Source organism: Oncorhynchus mykiss, chromosome 22, assembly GCF_013265735.2.
Source record: "Oncorhynchus mykiss isolate Arlee chromosome 22, USDA_OmykA_1.1, whole genome shotgun sequence".
NCBI classification, from domain to species: domain Eukaryota; kingdom Metazoa; phylum Chordata; class Actinopteri; order Salmoniformes; family Salmonidae; genus Oncorhynchus; species Oncorhynchus mykiss.
Window position 1 is genome coordinate 31,335,216 of NC_048586.1, and position 18,241 is coordinate 31,353,456.

General features: G+C 41.5%; 1 protein-coding gene across 8 annotated transcripts in view; it reads right to left on the bottom strand.

The window, feature by feature from the left end:
- Positions 1-18,241, bottom strand: part of LOC110501754 (nck-associated protein 1) — a 67,792-nt gene that overhangs the window by 39,316 nt on the left and 10,235 nt on the right. For 3 of the 8 annotated variants that reach the window (XM_036959114.1, XM_036959117.1, XM_036959113.1), the window contains 14 exons: positions 18,130-18,222; positions 17,851-17,907; positions 17,545-17,687; positions 17,257-17,347; positions 16,890-17,027; positions 13,884-13,932; positions 13,456-13,612; positions 13,257-13,313; positions 13,045-13,141; positions 11,944-12,050; positions 11,171-11,303; positions 9,404-9,484; positions 8,973-9,041; positions 4,113-4,258 (listed from right to left, as the gene is read on the bottom strand). In XM_036959114.1, the coding sequence (XP_036815009.1) occupies positions 4,113-4,258; positions 8,973-9,041; positions 9,404-9,484; positions 11,171-11,303; positions 11,944-12,050; positions 13,045-13,141; positions 13,257-13,313; positions 13,456-13,612; positions 13,884-13,932; positions 16,890-17,027; positions 17,257-17,347; positions 17,545-17,687; positions 17,851-17,907; positions 18,130-18,222 (1,418 nt within the window). Of the gene's footprint in view, positions 1-4,112; positions 4,259-8,972; positions 9,042-9,402; positions 9,485-11,170; positions 11,304-11,943; positions 12,051-13,044; positions 13,142-13,256; positions 13,314-13,455; positions 13,613-13,883; positions 13,933-16,889; positions 17,028-17,256; positions 17,348-17,544; positions 17,688-17,850; positions 17,908-18,129; positions 18,223-18,241 lie in introns of all 8 variants that reach the window. The other 5 variants (XM_036959118.1, XM_036959115.1, XM_036959119.1 and 2 more) reach the window with 3 other exon arrangements.

Sequence of the window (18,241 nt, forward strand, 5' to 3'; positions counted from 1 at the left end):
TTACCTTCGTGTTCTTGGGCAGAGGCACTGTGGTCGTTTGCTTTAAACATGTTGGTATTACAGATCCCGACAGGGAGAGGTTGAAAATGTCAGTGAAGACACTTGCTAGTTGGTCAGCGCATGCTCGCAGTACAAGTCCTGGTAATCCGCCTGGCCTTGCGGCCTTGTGAATGTTGACCTGTCTAAAGGTCTTACTCACATCGGCTACGGAGAGCGCGATCACACAGTCTTTCGGTACAGCTGGTGCCCTCATGCAGGTTTCAGTGTCATTTGCCTCGAAGCGAGCATAGATGTAGTTTGGCTCATCCGGTAGGTTCGTGTCACTGGGCAGCGCTCGGCTGTGCTACCCTTTGTAGTCTGTAATGGTTTGCAGGCCCTGTCACATCCGACGAGCGTCAGAGCCGGTGTAGTACGACTCGATCTTAGTTCTGTATTGACACTTTGCCTGTTTGATGGTTCGTCGGAGGGCATAGCGGGATTTCTTATAAGCTTCCGGGTTAGAGTCCCGCTCCTTGAAAGTGACAGCTCTAGCCTTTAGCTCAGTGCGGATGTCCCCATAATCCATTGTTTCTAGTTGGGGTATGTACGTACGGTCACTGTGGGGACGACTTCATCGATGCACTTATTGATGAAGCCAATGACAGATGTGGTGTACTCCTCAATGCCATCGGAGGAATCCTGGAACATATTCCAATCTTTGCTAGCAAAACAGTCCTGTAGCTTAACATCTGCTTCATCTGACCACTTTTAATCGATCTAGTTACTGGTGCTTCCTGCTTTACTTTTTGCTGTAAGCAGGAATTTGGAAGATAGAATTATGGTCAGATTTGCCAAATGGAGGGCGAGGGAGAGCTTTGTGTGCATCTTTGTGTCTGGAGTAAAGATGGTCCAGAGTTCTTTTCCCTCTGGTTGCACATTTAACATGTTGATAGAAATGAGGAAAAACGTATTTATGTTTTTCTGCATTAATGTCCCCGGATACTAGGAGCACCGCCTCTGGGTGAGCGTTTTCTTGTTTGCTTATGGCGGAATACAGCTCATACAATGCTACCTTAGTGCCCGCCTACGACTGTGGTGGTATGCAAACAGCTACAAAGAATATGGATGAAAACTCTCGGTAGGTAATGTGGTCTGCAGCTTATCATGAGAAACTCTACCTCAGGCGAGCAATAGCGCGAGACTTTCTTAGATATCGTGCACCAGCTGTTGTTTACAAAAATACATAGACCGCCGCCCCTGGTCTTACCAGACGCCTCTGTTCTATCCTGCCGGTACATCGTATAATCAGCCAGCTGTATGTTGAGATTGTTGTCGTTCAGCCACAACTCCATGAAGCATAAGATGTTACAGTCTTTAATGTCCTGTTGGTAGTTTAATCTTCCCAATAACTCATCAATTTTTTTGTCCAAAGATTGCATGTTTGCGAGCAGAATTGAGGGGAGTGGGGGTTTATCCGATCGCCTCCTACTCCTCAGAAGGCGGCCCTCCCTCCGGCCTCTCTTTCTCCGCCTCCTCTTCACACAGATCACTGAGGTCGTGGCCTGTTCCCGAGGGAGCCATATATCCTCCGCCTTGGGCTCGTCAGACTCGTGAAAGGAGAAAAAAGATTCTGCTAGTCCGTGGTGAGTAATCGCAGTCCTGATGTCTAGAAGTTATTTTCAGTCATAAGAGACGGTAGCGGCAACATTATGTGCAAAAATAGTTTCAAATTTAAAAAAAAAAGAAGTTTCAAACAACGCAGATAAACAAACAAAAAAACAATTGGTTGGGGTCACGTAAAACGTCTGCCATCTGCTCCGGCGCCATTTTACTCAATGCTCCTGTTGACTGGGCCTCCTTCAGAGTGCTAAGAAACAAATGTACAGGATCGATCAGGAAGTCCAAATCAGATTTCTATCTAAATACAGTCACAGAGAACCTTAACAACCCTACCATGTTTTGGAAGCTAATCAAAATCAGTGTCAGGTTCTAATGTCTCCTCTGGCCTTCCTGACCATTTAATTATGGATTCTAATGAAGTGAAGGACAAAGATGATATTGTAGAGCTTTTTAACAAGCACTTCATATCTGCTGGTTCAGTTTTTGATAATGGTGGGGCCCAGGTCTCTAATGTAAGTTCTGTTACAGTAAACTATGATATAGGCCCTCACGTGAACCATTAACTTTGAGCCTGTTTCTTATGCCGAGGTCTATAAAGCACTAAAGGCAATAGACACAAAGTCTGCAGGCCCAGATAACCTGTTTAAGATAGCAGCTGGTATTATTACTGAACCTGTGGCTCACATTTTCAACTTGAGTCTCTTGACCAATTCCATACCCAGCATTTGGAAATCAGCTTATGTCCTCCCACTGCTAAAGGGAGGAGATCCCTTAGATGCCAATAACTATTGTCCTATCTCCAAACTCCCTATCCTGGCCAAAGTCTATGAATCCCTATTGAACTCATTAAAAAAACGTCTTAATTGAAAATAACATACTGAGCGGGGTTCAGTCTGGCTTTAGATCGAGGCACAGCACCACAACTGCAGCTATGGCAGTGACAAATGACAAACGCACCTGATAAAAAACAATATTGTGCTGCTCTGTTTGTTGATTTATCAAAGACATTTGATTCAGTTGACCATGAATTGTTGCTAGCTAGACTCAGTAACATTGTTCTCAGTAAAGGGGCAGTAAATTGGTTTAGGAACTATCCTTCTGACAGAAAACAATGTGAATATACCAACAATCACAAGGCTAGCATTCTTGAGATTAATAGAGGTGTGCCCCAGGGTGCCATTTTAGCTCCTGTATTGTTCTCAATTTTTATTTATGATTTGTGAACTGGGATGCAACCAGCACAGTTGTATCTATATGCAGATAATAGTCATATATTAATGTGCTCCTTCTCTGGTTCAGGCTGTTGAAGAGCTTCAGACTGCTTTCAGTCACTGCAGGCCTCCCTTTATGGTCTCAAACTGGTCTTGAACGCAGAAAAAACTAAATTAATTAACTTTACCAGAGCTCGCACTCAGCCAAAGAAGGTTAAAATTTGTCACATCTGGTGGCTTATTAATTGAAAAAAAGTGGCATCCTACAAATACCTAGGTATATAGTTGGATGACATGTTTTCCTTTAAAGTTCATATGGATAATCTTGTGAAGAAACTGAAATTGGGTTTTTATTCTAATAGTAAGCCTTGCTTCCTGCTTATGGCTAGAAAGAAGGTTGTTCAGGCCACTTTTCTCTCTGTAATTGATTATGGTGACTTGTATAGGCATGCAGCCTCCTCCATCTTACAGAAACTGGACTCTGTTTATCATGCATCCATTGCACTTTATTACAAATTCCAAGTCACTCACCCATTGCACCTTGTACCAAAATGGTGGGTTGGACCTCACTTTATATGTGCAGAAAGCTACATTTGTATGTGTTTACCTACAAAGCCCTTTTGGATAAACTCCCTCTTTACCTCAGTAGTCTGGTCTCCTTCACCACCAGCAGTTACCATACCCGGTTTGCTAGGTGGTTGCTACTTAAGTCCCCAGGACATTTACAATATTAGGTAAGACTGCCTTCTCGTCTTGTTTTTTGATGGGAGAATGTTACAGGAGTGTAAATGCTTTTTTAGGCTGGATCATGCTGGTGAATTGTATTGTAATGCTGTATGTTTAAATTTTGTAATGTATTGATTGTTGCTGCCTCCATTGAAAAAGATCCAGGTAAAAAAAACATTTTTTTAAATGGGACATGTAGGTTTTTCTAAATAGGAATCCGAGTCCCAAATGTAGACGCCTACCAGAAGATGGAATCCACATAACCTAATACCTTTACTGTTTTAAACGGCTGTGTAACTGAACATGGAGGTAAATGTCAACGTAGATCCCTACCAGAATAGGCCCTGCTGTAAACTAGCGTCTTGTCCAGGGGGTGTACTGTTTTAAACGGCTGTGTAACTGAACATGGAGGTAAATGTCAACGTAGATCCCTACCAGAATAGGCCCTGCTGTAAACTAGCGTCTTGTCCAGTGTGAATCTTGGTGTGAATCTACATCAAGCTGCCTCACGCTATGGAAACAGGAGATATGCACCTGCCCTTTGGGTTGTTCTGGCGCAAACAAGGTTTTACTTACCAGAATATGGAGAGGTCAGACGTCTCCACCAGCATCTCCACCAAGGAATCCACCATCTTGGTGTGAAATATAATGGTATTCATCATCTTGCCTAGCTCACGGTGGTCTGCGATGCCCAGAGAAGCCTTTGACACGCTAGTATAGGCCTGACCAAGAGATAAACAAGGCATTATTGGTATGTCTGACCAGAGGAAAACACAACACGTACCTTCTCATTCAAGAGTTCTTATTTTTACTATTTTCTACATTGTAGAAAAATAGTGAAGACATTATAACTATGAAATAACATATGGAATCATGTAGTAACCAAAAGTGTTAAACAAAATCAAAATATATTTTATATTTGAGATTCTTCAAAGTAGCCACCCTTTTCATGACAGCTTTGCACACTTGGCATTCTCTCAACCAGCTTCATGAGGAATGCTTTCCCAACAGTCTTGAAGGAGTTCCCACATATGCTGATCACTTTTTGGCTGCTTTTCCTTCACGCTGCAGTCCAACTCATCCCAAACCATCTCAATTGGGTTGAGGCCGGGTGATTGTGGAGACCAGGACATCTGATGCAGCACTCCACCACTCTCCTTCTTGGTCAAATAGCCTTCACACAGCCTGTAGCTTTGTTTTGGGTCATTGTCCTGTTGAAAAACAAATGATAGTCCCACTAAGCGCAAACCAGATGGGATGGCGTATCACTGCAGAATGATGTGGTAGCCATTTTGGTTAAATATGCCTTGAATTATAAATAAATGTCACCAGTGTCACCAGCAAAGCATAAGTGTCACCAGCAAAGCACCCCCACCATCACACCTCCTCCTCCATGCTTCATGGTGGGAACCACACATGCGGAGATCATTAATTCACCTACTCTGCATCACACAAAGACACGGCGGTTATAACCAAACATTTTGTACTCATCAGACCAAAGGACAGATTTCCACCGGTCGAATGTCCATTGCTTGTGTTTCTTGGCCCAAGCAAGTCACTTCTTCTTATTGGTGTCCTTTAGTAGTGGTTACTTTGCAGCAATTCGACCATGAAGGCCTGATTCACGCAGTCTCCTATGAACAGTTGATGTTGAGATGGGTTTGTTACTTGAACTCTGTGAAGCATTTATTTGGGTTGCAATCTGAGGTGCAGCTAACTCTAATGAACTTATCCTCTGCAGCAGAGGTAACTCTGGGTCTTCCTTTCCTGTGGAGGTCCTCATGAGAGACAGTTTCATAATAGTGCTTGATGGTTTTTGCGACTGCACTTGAAAAAACTTTCAAAGTTCTTGAAATGTTCTGTATTCTGTTTCTCTTTGCTTATCAGAGCTGTTCTTGCCATTATATGGACTTGGTATTTTACCAAATAGGGCTATCTTCTGTATACCACCCCTACCTTGTCACAACACAACTGATTGGCTCAAACGCATTAAGGTAAGAAATTCCACAAATTAACAAGGCATACCTGTTAATTGAAATGCATTCCAGGTGACTACCTCATGAAGAGGATTGAGAGAACGCCAAGAGTGTGCAAAGCTGTCATTAAGGCAAACAGTGGCTACTTTGAAGAATTTCCATTTGTTTAACACTTTTTTGGTTACTATATGATTCCATATGTGTTATTTCATAGTTTTGATGTCTTCACTATTATTAAATAGTAAAAAGAAAGAAAAAACCCTTTAATGAGTAGGTGTCCACACTTTTGACTGGTACTGTATGCAATGTTGCCTACAGCTGAAGCGGCTTCATATCTATTTTATTTGTCAAATATATCAAATCAACAGATTTTTGGTATCATGCAGTTTGAAATCTTTTAAAGAATAATTTTCCTGTTAGTAGCGTTCCTTTGCCACTTTCCCAAAAACTCCCTATTTCCTAGGAATTAAAGAAAAAGCTGATTCGATTTGAATTTGGAAGTCAGTGGGAGTCTGGAAGGAAAAGTGTGGTTGGATGAGTTACCATATCATTAACATCTAAGGAAAGATTTCTGGGAAGACGTCCGTGTTAACTTGATACCGCTGATACTGACAATAGCCAAATAACACAATTTCCTCCCAAAGCATATGGTATCAAACCAAGACTGTATGCAAAACAGATTCTCTCTGGTGTCTTTGCAGAGTTCAAGACAATGCTTTCTTTGATCGTCGAGATCGTCAGAAGGAAAATGGCTACAGGTCTGAAACTGTGTCCCAAATGGCACCCTTCTCACATAGTGCACTTCTTTTGACCAGAGCCCTATGGCGCAATATGTAGGGAATAGGGTGTAATTTGGGCAACACAACAAGAGCAGTGAAACATCTGCGTTACCAGGGTACAACTAGGCCTTAGAGAATCAATCTGAGAATCCAAAAATAAAAGCATACTTTTTGGAAAGAAGTCATCGTGAGCTACACAAGTGTGAGAAAATGCAGCGAAAGTGTTGACTCGAACATGTTCCACTGGGTCTCAACATCTCTAAAATGCCTGCCAACTTAAAGAACATTCGATGCCAACCTGGTACCACAGCCACAAAGACATTTAGCAGGTGCTAAACTCACACAACCGTTGTTAAAACGTCCGAGCAAGGATTATATATTGAAAAATTAGGCAAGGGGAAAGCTTAAAGATGATTGGAATTCAAGGCCTATTTCGAAACGTTAAAGTGCTGTTGCATGATGTTCATGGTGCCATTGTCAGAACCACATTAGAAAACAGCACTGTGGAGAAGAGACATGACAAGAGAAAAACAGAGAAAGAGAGAAAGAAAGAGAGAGGGTTAGGCTTTCTCTTCCCTCAATCCAGTCCAACTGTGGCTCAACCAACATCTGCTAGTTGGAGTTAGATCATGACACGACGCAAGACTCAGTTTAGATTACAATCACTAACATGACCTTACTGTGGTAATGGCAGCTTGTGTTTCTCATCCAACATGTTCACTTAATGGACCAGACAAACAACAAGAGTTTCCTAAATAAAACTGAGACATTTTAAGAAAATTAAGAAAAGTACTTGATAGATAGAAAGAACATTGATATGGCTTATGACAAGGTCTGTGTGCTGTAACCGCTCACATGGCTTGTGGGTTGTGGTTGACAAGCAGCTCGGAGGAGAAGAGAGCACATGTGGTAGAACCTTTAGAAGCAGTGTTCTTGATGCTTGTGGAAGAGACAGGTTTAGGTTCTGATCCAAACATGAAGCTTTCAGGGCCATCTTGATAAACTAGGATTATTCGCTGACACATTCTTATTTACAACCATCTATTTTTAGGGATTACAGTGACACCTAAATATGTAGGTATAGGCATATACTGTGGATACAGTATAGCTGTTCTTGTACATAATGTTTAAAATACTTTCGGGATTTGCTTTGACCCTGGCAAACACTAAACGCAAAAACACAGTGAATAAACCAACATCCTGCTTCTTGTAATCTGAGCAGTTCTGTTTTTGCTATCATAGTGTTAAGAGGCTGGCTGTGAAGGGTGTAGCGCAGTCAGTAGAAAAACCATGAGACTTGAGAAAATAGTTGTTCAGCTGTGTTGGGAAAACAGTCCCCATTCCACGCATGGAAGCTTTTCTCTTTTCCCCTTGCCTGCTGACTAAACTGAGAAACTTTTCCGAGTTGAAGAATTTCTTGCCGAGGCCCTGAGCTAAGATCAAACATCTCAGAGGGAGTTGAGTGGGACCGTACGTCACAAATGCACCCAATTCCCTATGTAGTGCACTACTTTTGACTAGGGCCTAAAGACCTAACGCGTAAGGCACTGGTCAAAAGTAATGTGAACAGGGCGCCATTTGGGACGCACACTGAAAAATCCATCTGAGTTGAGGGCTGGGCGAATCGGAAGGCAGCGAAACGGCGAGCCGACCAACGGGTCAGGGGGAGTGATGTGGGTCCCTGACAGCAGGGATGGTTGTGTTGATCTCAGCAGAGTACTGAGGAGTCAAGCGTGATTGAGAGAGAGAAAGAAAGCGAGAGAGCGAGAGAGCTCAACTCAACCACACTTGAAAATAATATGCCATCTCTCTTTTCTGGGGTGAGTTGCGATTTATTTGGGACAGACGTGCAACGATTCTTAAACAAACACTGTTTCAAAGAAGAATATTTATTGTCAATTCATTCCAAATTCATTTTAAAGAAATGGTCAAGGAATGGGGCCCAGAATCTATCTTCCAATATCCAGAAGTTATTTTCCCTGAGAACATGGACATTTATTTTTCATCACTTCAAATAACATGTACATCATGCACATGAATAAGAAAAGAAAACAGATGTCTTGACGGTGTCCTCCTCACAGTATCTCAGGCCATATTATCTATTACTAGTCTGTTAAATTAATGTGCAGTGGGGCTTCTCACACAGGTACACAGGTACACTGGGCCTGTATTCACAAAGTGTCTTAGAGTAGGAGTGTGGATCTAGGAACAGGTCCCCCCTCTTATTCATTACGCTCTAAAATACTAAACTGTCCTATATCAGTTATATATTCCCCCCCCCCCCAACCAACACACACACTGGCTTCCAGATAGGAAAGTAAGACAGGAGTAGGGTAACTGGAGTAGTGTAGCATGCTAAACACTGCTCTCTCATTACTGGCTAATTATGAGTGCTAATTACGACACACACACAGAATACAGTGGCCTCTCAGCCAGACCTGGGTTCAAATCATATTCAAAATCTTTCAAAATACTTTAGGCCTTTGCTATAGCCTGCTTGGAGTGCCAGATGGGCTGGGTTTGACACTTTTGAGACTATTATATAGTTGTTCCATTGCACCAAGCAAGCTCAATTGAGCAGACATAAAGTATTGTGAAAGGATTTCAAACACTATTTGAACCCACGTCTGCCTCCCAGCTCCAGCCGCAAAGCTGGTCTCATTTTCCTGATGGCTTCTTACCTGCAATCTGAACCAGTCCAGCCTCATGCCCCTGAAATCAAACACGTCCCCGTCTTCCACTGTAACACCGACAGAGACAATTCACTCAGATATGGGATCAACATGACAAGGAAGGAGGGAGGACAGAGTAGGGGAGACGTGGAGAGCAGCGCGGGCTCCTACTCTGCTCACCATCTGTCCTCCCTCCTTTCATCTGTCCTTCACTCAGCCATTACCAAAACAACAGACAATGGCTTTTAGTGCTCAAGACTAACATGGCTAGATAAAAAACAATTAAGCATGATCAAGTAGACATTTCCTAACCTGGACTATTTACTGTACAGCAACAGGATGGATTGAACTGTGTTATCAACAACAGTCTCAATGAGAAACTGTTTATTGTTGATGATATTTCTGTAATATGAGTGGCAGGCCGTGTTAGGTTGAATACCTTGTTTGACGCCGAGGGAGGTCATGGTGTTGACGAAGGAGGACATGATAATGGACTCATCCTCAGGACAGACAGACAGATTCTAGAGGAGAGGAAAATGAGGAGAGGACAGGGCCTCAGTTAGACACTGTTTAAAGTTGGAATTCACACCGCATATCAGAGAGCAAGACATGTCCAAGCAAAAAAAATTATAAAAAAATACTTGATCTCCATCTAGTGGTCAGCTCTGTTGTTTTCCTTCAAAATAGAAACCTGCATACAACAGACTACAGTACACTGGATCATCAGTCATACCCTAGATCATAAATACTAAGATATTATGAAACCAAGGGGAGAACATTGACAATGAGTTCCTCTGAAATGGCATCCTAATCCCTTCATAGTAAACTACTTTTAACCTGGGCCCCATGGACCATGGTCATATCTAGTGCAATATCTACAGTGCATTCGGAAATAATTCAGACCCTTCACATTTTGATACGTTAGCCTTATTCTAAAATGGATTCAATTAAAATTTAAATCCTCAATCTACACACAATAGCCCATAACGACAAAGTGACACAGGTTAAGACATTTTTGCAAATGTATTAAAAATAAAAAAACTGAAATTATTCAGGCCCTTTGCTATGAGACTTGAAATTTAGCTCAGGTGTGTCCTGTTTCCATTGACCATACTTAAGATGTTTCTACAACTTGGAGTCCACCTGTGGTAAATTCAAATGATTGGACATTATTTAGAAAGGCAGCATTGAAGGTCCCCCAAAAAACAGTGGCCTCCATCATTCTTAAATGTAAGAAGTTTGGAACCACCAAGACTGAGCAATCAGGGGAGAAGGGCATTGGCCAGGGAGGTGACTAAGAACCCGATGGTCACTCTGGCAGAGCTCCAGAGTTGCTCTGTGGAGATGGGAGAACCTTCCAGAAGAACAACCATCTATGTAGCACTCCACCAATCAGGCCTTTATGGTAGAGTGGCCAGATGGAAGCCACTTCTCAGTAAAAGGCACATGACAGCCAATTTGGAGTTTTCCAAAAGGTACCTAAAGGACTCTCAGACCGTGAGAAACAAGATTATCTAGCCTGAAATCAAACCTGGCATCATCCTCACGGTGAAGCATGGGGGTAGCAGCATCATGCTGTTGGGGATGTTTTTCAGCGACAGGGACCGGGAAACCAGCCAGGATCGAGGAAAAGATGAACGGAGCAAAGTACAGAGAGATCCTTGATGAAAACCTGCTCCAGAGAGCTCAGGACCTCAGACCGGGGGCGAAGGTTCCCCTTCCAACAAGACAACGACCCTAAGCAAAGACAACGCAGGAGTAGCTTTGGAACATCTCTGAATGTCCTTGAGTGGCCCAGCCAGAGCCCGGAATTGAACCCGATCGAGCATCTTTGGAGAGACCTGAAAATAGCTGTGCAGCGACGCTCCCCATCCAACCTGACAGAGCTTGAGAAGATCTGCAGATAAGAATGGGAGAAACTCCACAAATACAGGTGTGTCAAGCTTGTAGCGTCATACCTAAAAAGACACGAGGCTGTAATCACTACCAACAATCCTTCAACAAAATACTGAGTAAAGGGTCCGAATACTTAAGTAAATGTGATATTTAAATAAAAAAGATTTATGCCTCGTCATTATGTGTGTGGTATTGTGTGTAGATTGATGACGAAAAAAACAATTGAATGCATACTAGAATAAATCTAACGTACCAAAATCTAACGTACCATTTGAGAGGGAGCCCATGAGAGCTTCAGCTAGCAGTCTTACCTGTACTAGCTCGTTGAGCACCACGGCATCGAAGCCAGACAGGTACTGGACATAGTACCTCTGCATGACAGGACCATACTTCCTCACATGAGCCCTCAGCTCCTCCATGTAGAAGATCAGCTCTGCAATGTGCCTGAGGACATAGAAAAGCAAAAATTATCTATACAAAACATAAACGCAAAATGTAAATTGTTGGTCCCATGTTTGATTAGCTGAAATAAAAGATCCCAGAAACTTTCGATATACACAAATCTTATTTCTCTTAAATTTTGTGCACAAATGTCTTTACATCCCTTTTCGTGAGCATTTCTCCTTTGCCAAAATAATCCATCCACCTGACAGGTGTGGCATATCAAGAAGCTGATTAAACAGCATGATCATTACCCAGGTGCACCTTGTGCTGGGGACTATAAAAGGCCACTCTAAAATGTGCAGTTTTGTCATAGAACACAATGCCACAGATGTCTCAAGTTGAGGGAGCGTGCAATTGGCATGTTGACTGCACGAATGTCCATTGAATTGAAATTGTTGCATATTGCGTATTATATTTATTTAGTATAAGAGAATAGAAGACCTAAACTTCATTAGTATGCTCAATACTCCTACACACCACAGCTTTCCTTAAAGGGTAATTTTATTCAAAAATCTTTGAAACATAGCACTTTTAGCCTCCTGATGGCAGTCAAGTAAGAGAAAAACGTGTCACGAAGATGCATTTTCACACATGGCCACTACATTCCATAGTTACAAGTTGAGTCAGTAGGATGTCTTACTTGTCAATAAAGTCATCTGTGCTCTTCTTCTGGATGTTGTCTGCATGTCGTAGCAGCCAAATGATCTCATCCCGAGCGAACGACAGAGCCATAAATACAAACAGGGCCTAGGCAGAGGACAGGAGTCAGGTTTTATAGTTAATATCACCCATCAATTAGACACGACAGCCCACTTAGAGAGTGTAAGGACTACTGGATCTAAACAGGTCATTCAGGATTTGAATCCCAATCCTCTGACCACTTTAAAGTTAGTCCAACTAGCATTATCATGTCAACACAACTAGAGTGCTTATACTATAGTGCTCGTTCAACTAGCATTATCATGTGAACACAACTAGAGTGCTTATACTATAGTGCTCGTTCAACTAGCATTATCATGTGAACACAACTAGAGTGCTTATACTATAGTGCTCGTTCAACTAGCATTATCATGTCAACACAACTAGAGTGCTTATACTATAGTGCTCGTTCAACTAGCATTATCATGTGAACACAACTAGAGTGCTTATACTATAGTGCTCGTTCAACTAGCATTATCATGTCAACACAACTAGAGTGCTTATACTATAGTGCTCGTTCAACTAGCATTATCATGTTAACACAACTAGAGTGCCTATAGTGTCAGTCCAACTAGCATTATCATGTTAACACAACGAGTGTATAGTGTTAGTCCAACACAGGAGGTGGTGGCACCTTAATTGGGGAGGACGGGCTCGTGGTATTGGCTGGAGCGGAATGATATCAAATACATCTAACACATGGTTTCCAAGTGTTAGATGCCATTCCATTTACTCAGTTCCAGACATTATTATGAGCCGTCCTCCCCTCAGCAGCCTCCACTGTAGTCCAACTAGCATTATCATGTTAACACAACTAGAGTGCCTATAGTGTTAGTCCAACTAGAGAGCAGTAGCGCAGGTGCAGAGCTGTGGTTGAGTGGCAACACTCCCGGCAAAAGCCACATATACAAATCTCCCTAACTGAGACTGGGGTTCAATCCCTGTGTCCACCCTTCCCACTGTTTCTCCCACCGGCCTGTATCCCCTTCTGATTTCAAAACTGTCTAAATGGTGCCGTGATGAAAGAGCAGTGGTGCAGTACCTTAGGGCCCAGTAATCCTGGCTGGTCAGATAGGACTGTGGCCAGCTCCTTCAGGGCAGATCTCAAGAACTTGCGTCTTTCTCTGTGCATCAAGCCTCTGTTACAAAACAAACAATCACATTCTGAGAGGATAGTGTGGCAAATACCATTTAAAATCTCTGTGCTGAATTGCATCCTAAACCGTCAATGAGATACATTTGTGGGGCTCTTACGCATGTGACAGAGCTTGTTCTTTGCACTCTTTGATGTCATTCACACGCTTATTGTAGCTGTGAAATGAAAAGGAAGAATAGTTAATTTACTCATACACACTTAAAATGCCTGGGTATATTCTTAAACTTGAGCATGCTTTTCAGTCCAGGGCGACGCTTAATCTGAGTCCAGGAAAACTGTTAATGTGTGATCCCTCACCCGCGGATGTTGATGAAGAGGTCCTCAGCAGCCTTGTGGATGTGGAACACCTCGTCTCTGAAGAGACAGAGGCAGGTGCTGCTCTGAAGAGCCAACTTCCACAGGCTCAGAGCTGCCTGGTCGCTGTTCAAGACCCCATGACACAGGATGAAGCCAACTGACACACAAACACAAGGACAGAGAGAGTTCGATGCACAGAAATAAGATTGCGAAACATTCAAAACAAATAGGGAATAAGAATCTTTAGACTGATTTATAATTTTACCTGTGTTTTAAAGTGTTATGCTTTTAGATATGCACATTGATGTTAAATGCACCTGTACCTGAACCATGAATTACAATTTTAAAAATGATCATGCTCCCCATTCCCTCCAATGGTATAAACCTATCAAATCAATTAGGTCAGACTGTACTCAACAAACACTTACATACTATCCACTTCTCCATGGCGTCCAGGGACAAGTATTCACAGGGCATCTAGAAGAAACAGAATCATAGGTCAATGCATGTGGCTGTGAGCAGGAAACGGTGTGATTGGAGATCTACAGTGCCCGTAGAGTCTACACCATTGAACTTTTTTCATATTTTGTTGCATTTCAAAGAGGGATTTAAATAGATTTCATTTTCATTTTTGATCCACACAAAATATTCCATAATTTCAAAGTGAAAAGAAAATTCTACAAATGAAACAACTAAAATACACAGAACCAGTCAAAAGTTAACACACCTACTCATTCAAGTTTTCCCCCTTATTTTTACTATTTTCTACATTGTAGAAAAATAGTGAAGACATTAAAACTACAGAAAAACACATATGGAATCACGTAGTAACCAAAACAAAAAGTGTGAAACAAAATCAAAATCTATTTTATATTTGAGATTATTCAAAGTAGCCACCCCTTGCCTTGATGATGGCTTTGCACACTCTTGGCATTCGCTCAACCAGCTTCATGAGGAATATTTTTCCAACAGTCTTGAAGGAGTTCCAACATATGTTGAGCACTTGTTGGCTGCTTTTTCTTCACTCTGCAGTCCAACTCATCCCAAACCATCTCAATTGGGTTGAGGTTGGATGATTGCGGAGGCCAGGTCATCTGACGGAGCACTGCATCACTCTTCTTGGTCAAATAGCCCTCACACAGCCTGGAGGTGTGTTGGGTCATTGTCCTGTTGACAAAAAAAACGATAGTCCCACTAAGTGCAAACCAGATGGGATGGCGTATCACTGCAGAATGCTGTGGTAGCCATGCTGGTTAAGTGTGCCTTGAATTCTAAATAAATCACAGACAGTGTCACCAGCAAAGCACCCCCGCACCATCACACCTCCTCCTCCATGCTTCACGGTGGGAACCACACATGCAGAGATCATCTGTTCACCTACTCTGCATCTCACAAAGACATGGCGGTTGGAGCTGTGGTTTATTTGCAGCAATTCAACCATGAAGGCCTGATTCAAGCAGTGTCCTCTGAACAAGCGATGTTGAGATGTGTCTGTTACTTGAACTCTGTGAAGAATTTATTTGGACTGCAATTTCTGAGGCTGGTAACTCTAATGAACGTATCCTCTGCAGCAGAGGTAACTCTGGGTCTTCCTTTCCTGTGGTGGGTCCTCATGAGAGCCAGTTTCATCATTGCACTTGATGGTTTTTGCCACTGAACATTAAGAAACTTTCAAAGTTCTTGAAATGTTCCATATTGCCTGACCTTCATTCCTTAAAGTAATGACAGACTGTTGTTTCTCTATCTTCTGTATACCACCCCTACCTTGCCACAACACAAGTGATTGGCTCAAACGCATTAAGAAGGAAAGAAATTCCACACATTAACTTCTAACAAGGCACACCTGTTAATTGAAATGCATTTCAGGTGACTACCTCATGAAGCTGGTTGAGAGAATGCCAAGCGTGTGCAAAGCTGTCATCAAGGCAAACGGTGGCTACTAAGAATCTCAAATCTAAAATATATTTTGATTTGTTTAACACTTTTTTGGTTACTACATGATTACATATGTGTAATTTCATAGTTTTGATGTCTTCACCATTACAATGTAGAAAATAGTCAAAAAAAGACAAATCCTTGAATGAGTAGGTGTCCAAACTTTTGACTGGTACTGTAGCTGTTACATAAGTACTCACCCCCTTTGTTCTGACAAGCCTGAATTAGTTCAGAAGTAAAATGTGACTTAACAAATCACATAAATAAGGTATTTGTACTCACACTGTGTGAAATAATACGGGTTCACATGATTTTTGAATGACTACCCCTTCTTCTGGACCATACATCTGTAAGGTCCCTCAGTTAAAGTATTGAATTTCAAGCACAGATTCAACTACAAAGACCAGGGAGTTTCAAAAGCCTCAAAGAAGGGCAGTGATTGGTAGATGGGTAAAAAAAACAAATCAGACATTGAATATCTCTTTAAGAATGGTCAAGTTAATAATTATGTGGATGATGTATTAAAGTACACAGACATCAAAGATACAGTCATCCTTCTGAACTGAGCTGCAGGACAGGAAGGAAACTGCTCAGGGATGTTATCATGAGGCCATTGGTGATTTTTAAAACAGCTACAGAGTTCAATGGCTGTGATGGGAGAACACTGAGAATGGTTTAACAACATTGTAGTAATTCCACAATAATGATCTAAATGACAGTGAAAAGAAGAATACAAATATACAGAATACAAATATTCCAAAACATGCATCTTGTATGCAACAAGGCACTAAAGTAATACTGCCCCAAAAAATCCTAGAGGAAAACCTGCTTCAGCCGGCTTTACACCAGACACCGGGAAAGGAATTCACCTTTTAGCAGGACAATCTACATCACAAAGCTAAATCTACACTGGAGTTGCTTACCAAGAAGACAGGGAATGTTCCTGAGGCCAAATTACAGTTTTGACTTAAATCTGCTAGAAAATCTATGGCAAGACTTGAAAATTATTGTATAGCTATGATCCTTGACAGATCTTGAAGAATTTTGAAAATAATACTGGGCAAATATTGCACAATACTTGTGCAAAGCTCTTATGGGACTTTCCCAAGAAGACACAGCTGTTATCTCTGCCAAAGGTGTTTCTAACATGTATTGACTCAGTGGGGTGAATAGTTATCTAATCAAAATATTAGTGTTTTATTTTTCATTAAGCTAAAATAAAATAAAAATTGCATTTTTCTTCCACTTTGACATTACAATATTTTGTGTATATCGTTGACAGAAAATTACAATTTTAATCCCTCTATGTAACACAATAACATATGAAGTAATCCAAGGGGCTGTAGACTTTCTATAGGCAGGCAGTGTATTGATGGTACTGTGTGGCTTAAGTATGGCACTAGCAACACTGTAGTCATGGGTTCAACTCCTGGAGAGATCACATTACTGCACTCACCCTCACTGTGTCTGACTGGGCTGGGTTGAGCACGGTAACTCACTGTGTCTGACTGGGCTGGGTTGAGCATGGTGCTAGGAGCACTGATGAGACTGAGTAGCTGGGCGTTCCTCCACTGGTCAGCAGACAGGTTTCTCCTGGGGTACACCATCTGGAGGGAGAGCAGGGCGTCTGACAACGACTACAGGGGAGGGAGAGATCGATTTAGGACAGTTTATATTAACTTTCATGAACAAGCATTAATCAACTATTAACACATATGTATTTTATTATTAGTAAACATTTAAAAACAATATAAGCATTTATAAACATGGCTCAAGTTATAACACAGTGTAAGCAAAAAATGTGTTATCATCGTCAGTGCTCAGGACAAGAACATAACATGTTGAGATATAGGTGACACTATTCACCTTCCCATGTGGAACAAACTCCTCCATCATCTTTTTCAGGGGGTTCTCGTAGTCAACGATCATCTGTCCCAGCCTAGGGTACTCTCGATCACTAGATGGGGAACAAACATACAACAATGTTGTTGATATTTCTAGTTCTAAGGGATTTCGAAGTCCGAATCAACAATACAAAAGAGTGTTTTAGTCATGCATCACATTTTCCCTATAATACTATGCCATTTGAATATAATGCCACTGTTCGTATAAAAGCTTTAAGCTTCACTTATTTGAACATTAATATTGTTTTACCTTGATCCATGTGTCATTTCATGGGCATAGTTGTAGAGGCCAATGATAGCTTTCCTCTCTTCAATCCGAGACAGTAGCATCATTAGGTTAGTGTAGGTCACTACTAAGTCAAGGTAGTTTTTGGTCAGGTCAAAGTTTACAGTCTGTAGAAAGATATGGGAACAAAATTAGTTCTAGACCGATCCCTTAAGAGTCAGCATACTTATCTAATCCAAGTAAAAACATAACATCTTTGAGATATAATCTTGGAGGAATAACCAAAAGCATTCTGTAATTACATGTATTTATACAATACATGTGTCTTACAATATCAAAGAATACTTGGCAAGCATCGATAGTGTTCAGCAGCTCACAGACATGGTCCTGGAAGCAGAGAAAGAAAACAGTATTTATATACATTTCACAGTATAGTACCTTGATAAGTGTAACTGATTTGTGATGGATTATCAATACACATGTATATAAAGTACTGTACATTGGTATCAAGACAGTCATATTATGCTCCTGCTACTGCTTATTTGACAACGGATCTTAAAACCTCTTCTCTATTTTCACTACATTGAAGGATGCTCAAGTTGCACATACCTTAAACTCCATCACATCTACGAATGTGAAGTAATACAACGCTAGATTCTTAAGGATTTCAGACTTCTCTTTTTGTAGTTGTGCAAGCTGTTGCTGTAGAAAAAAAATACAT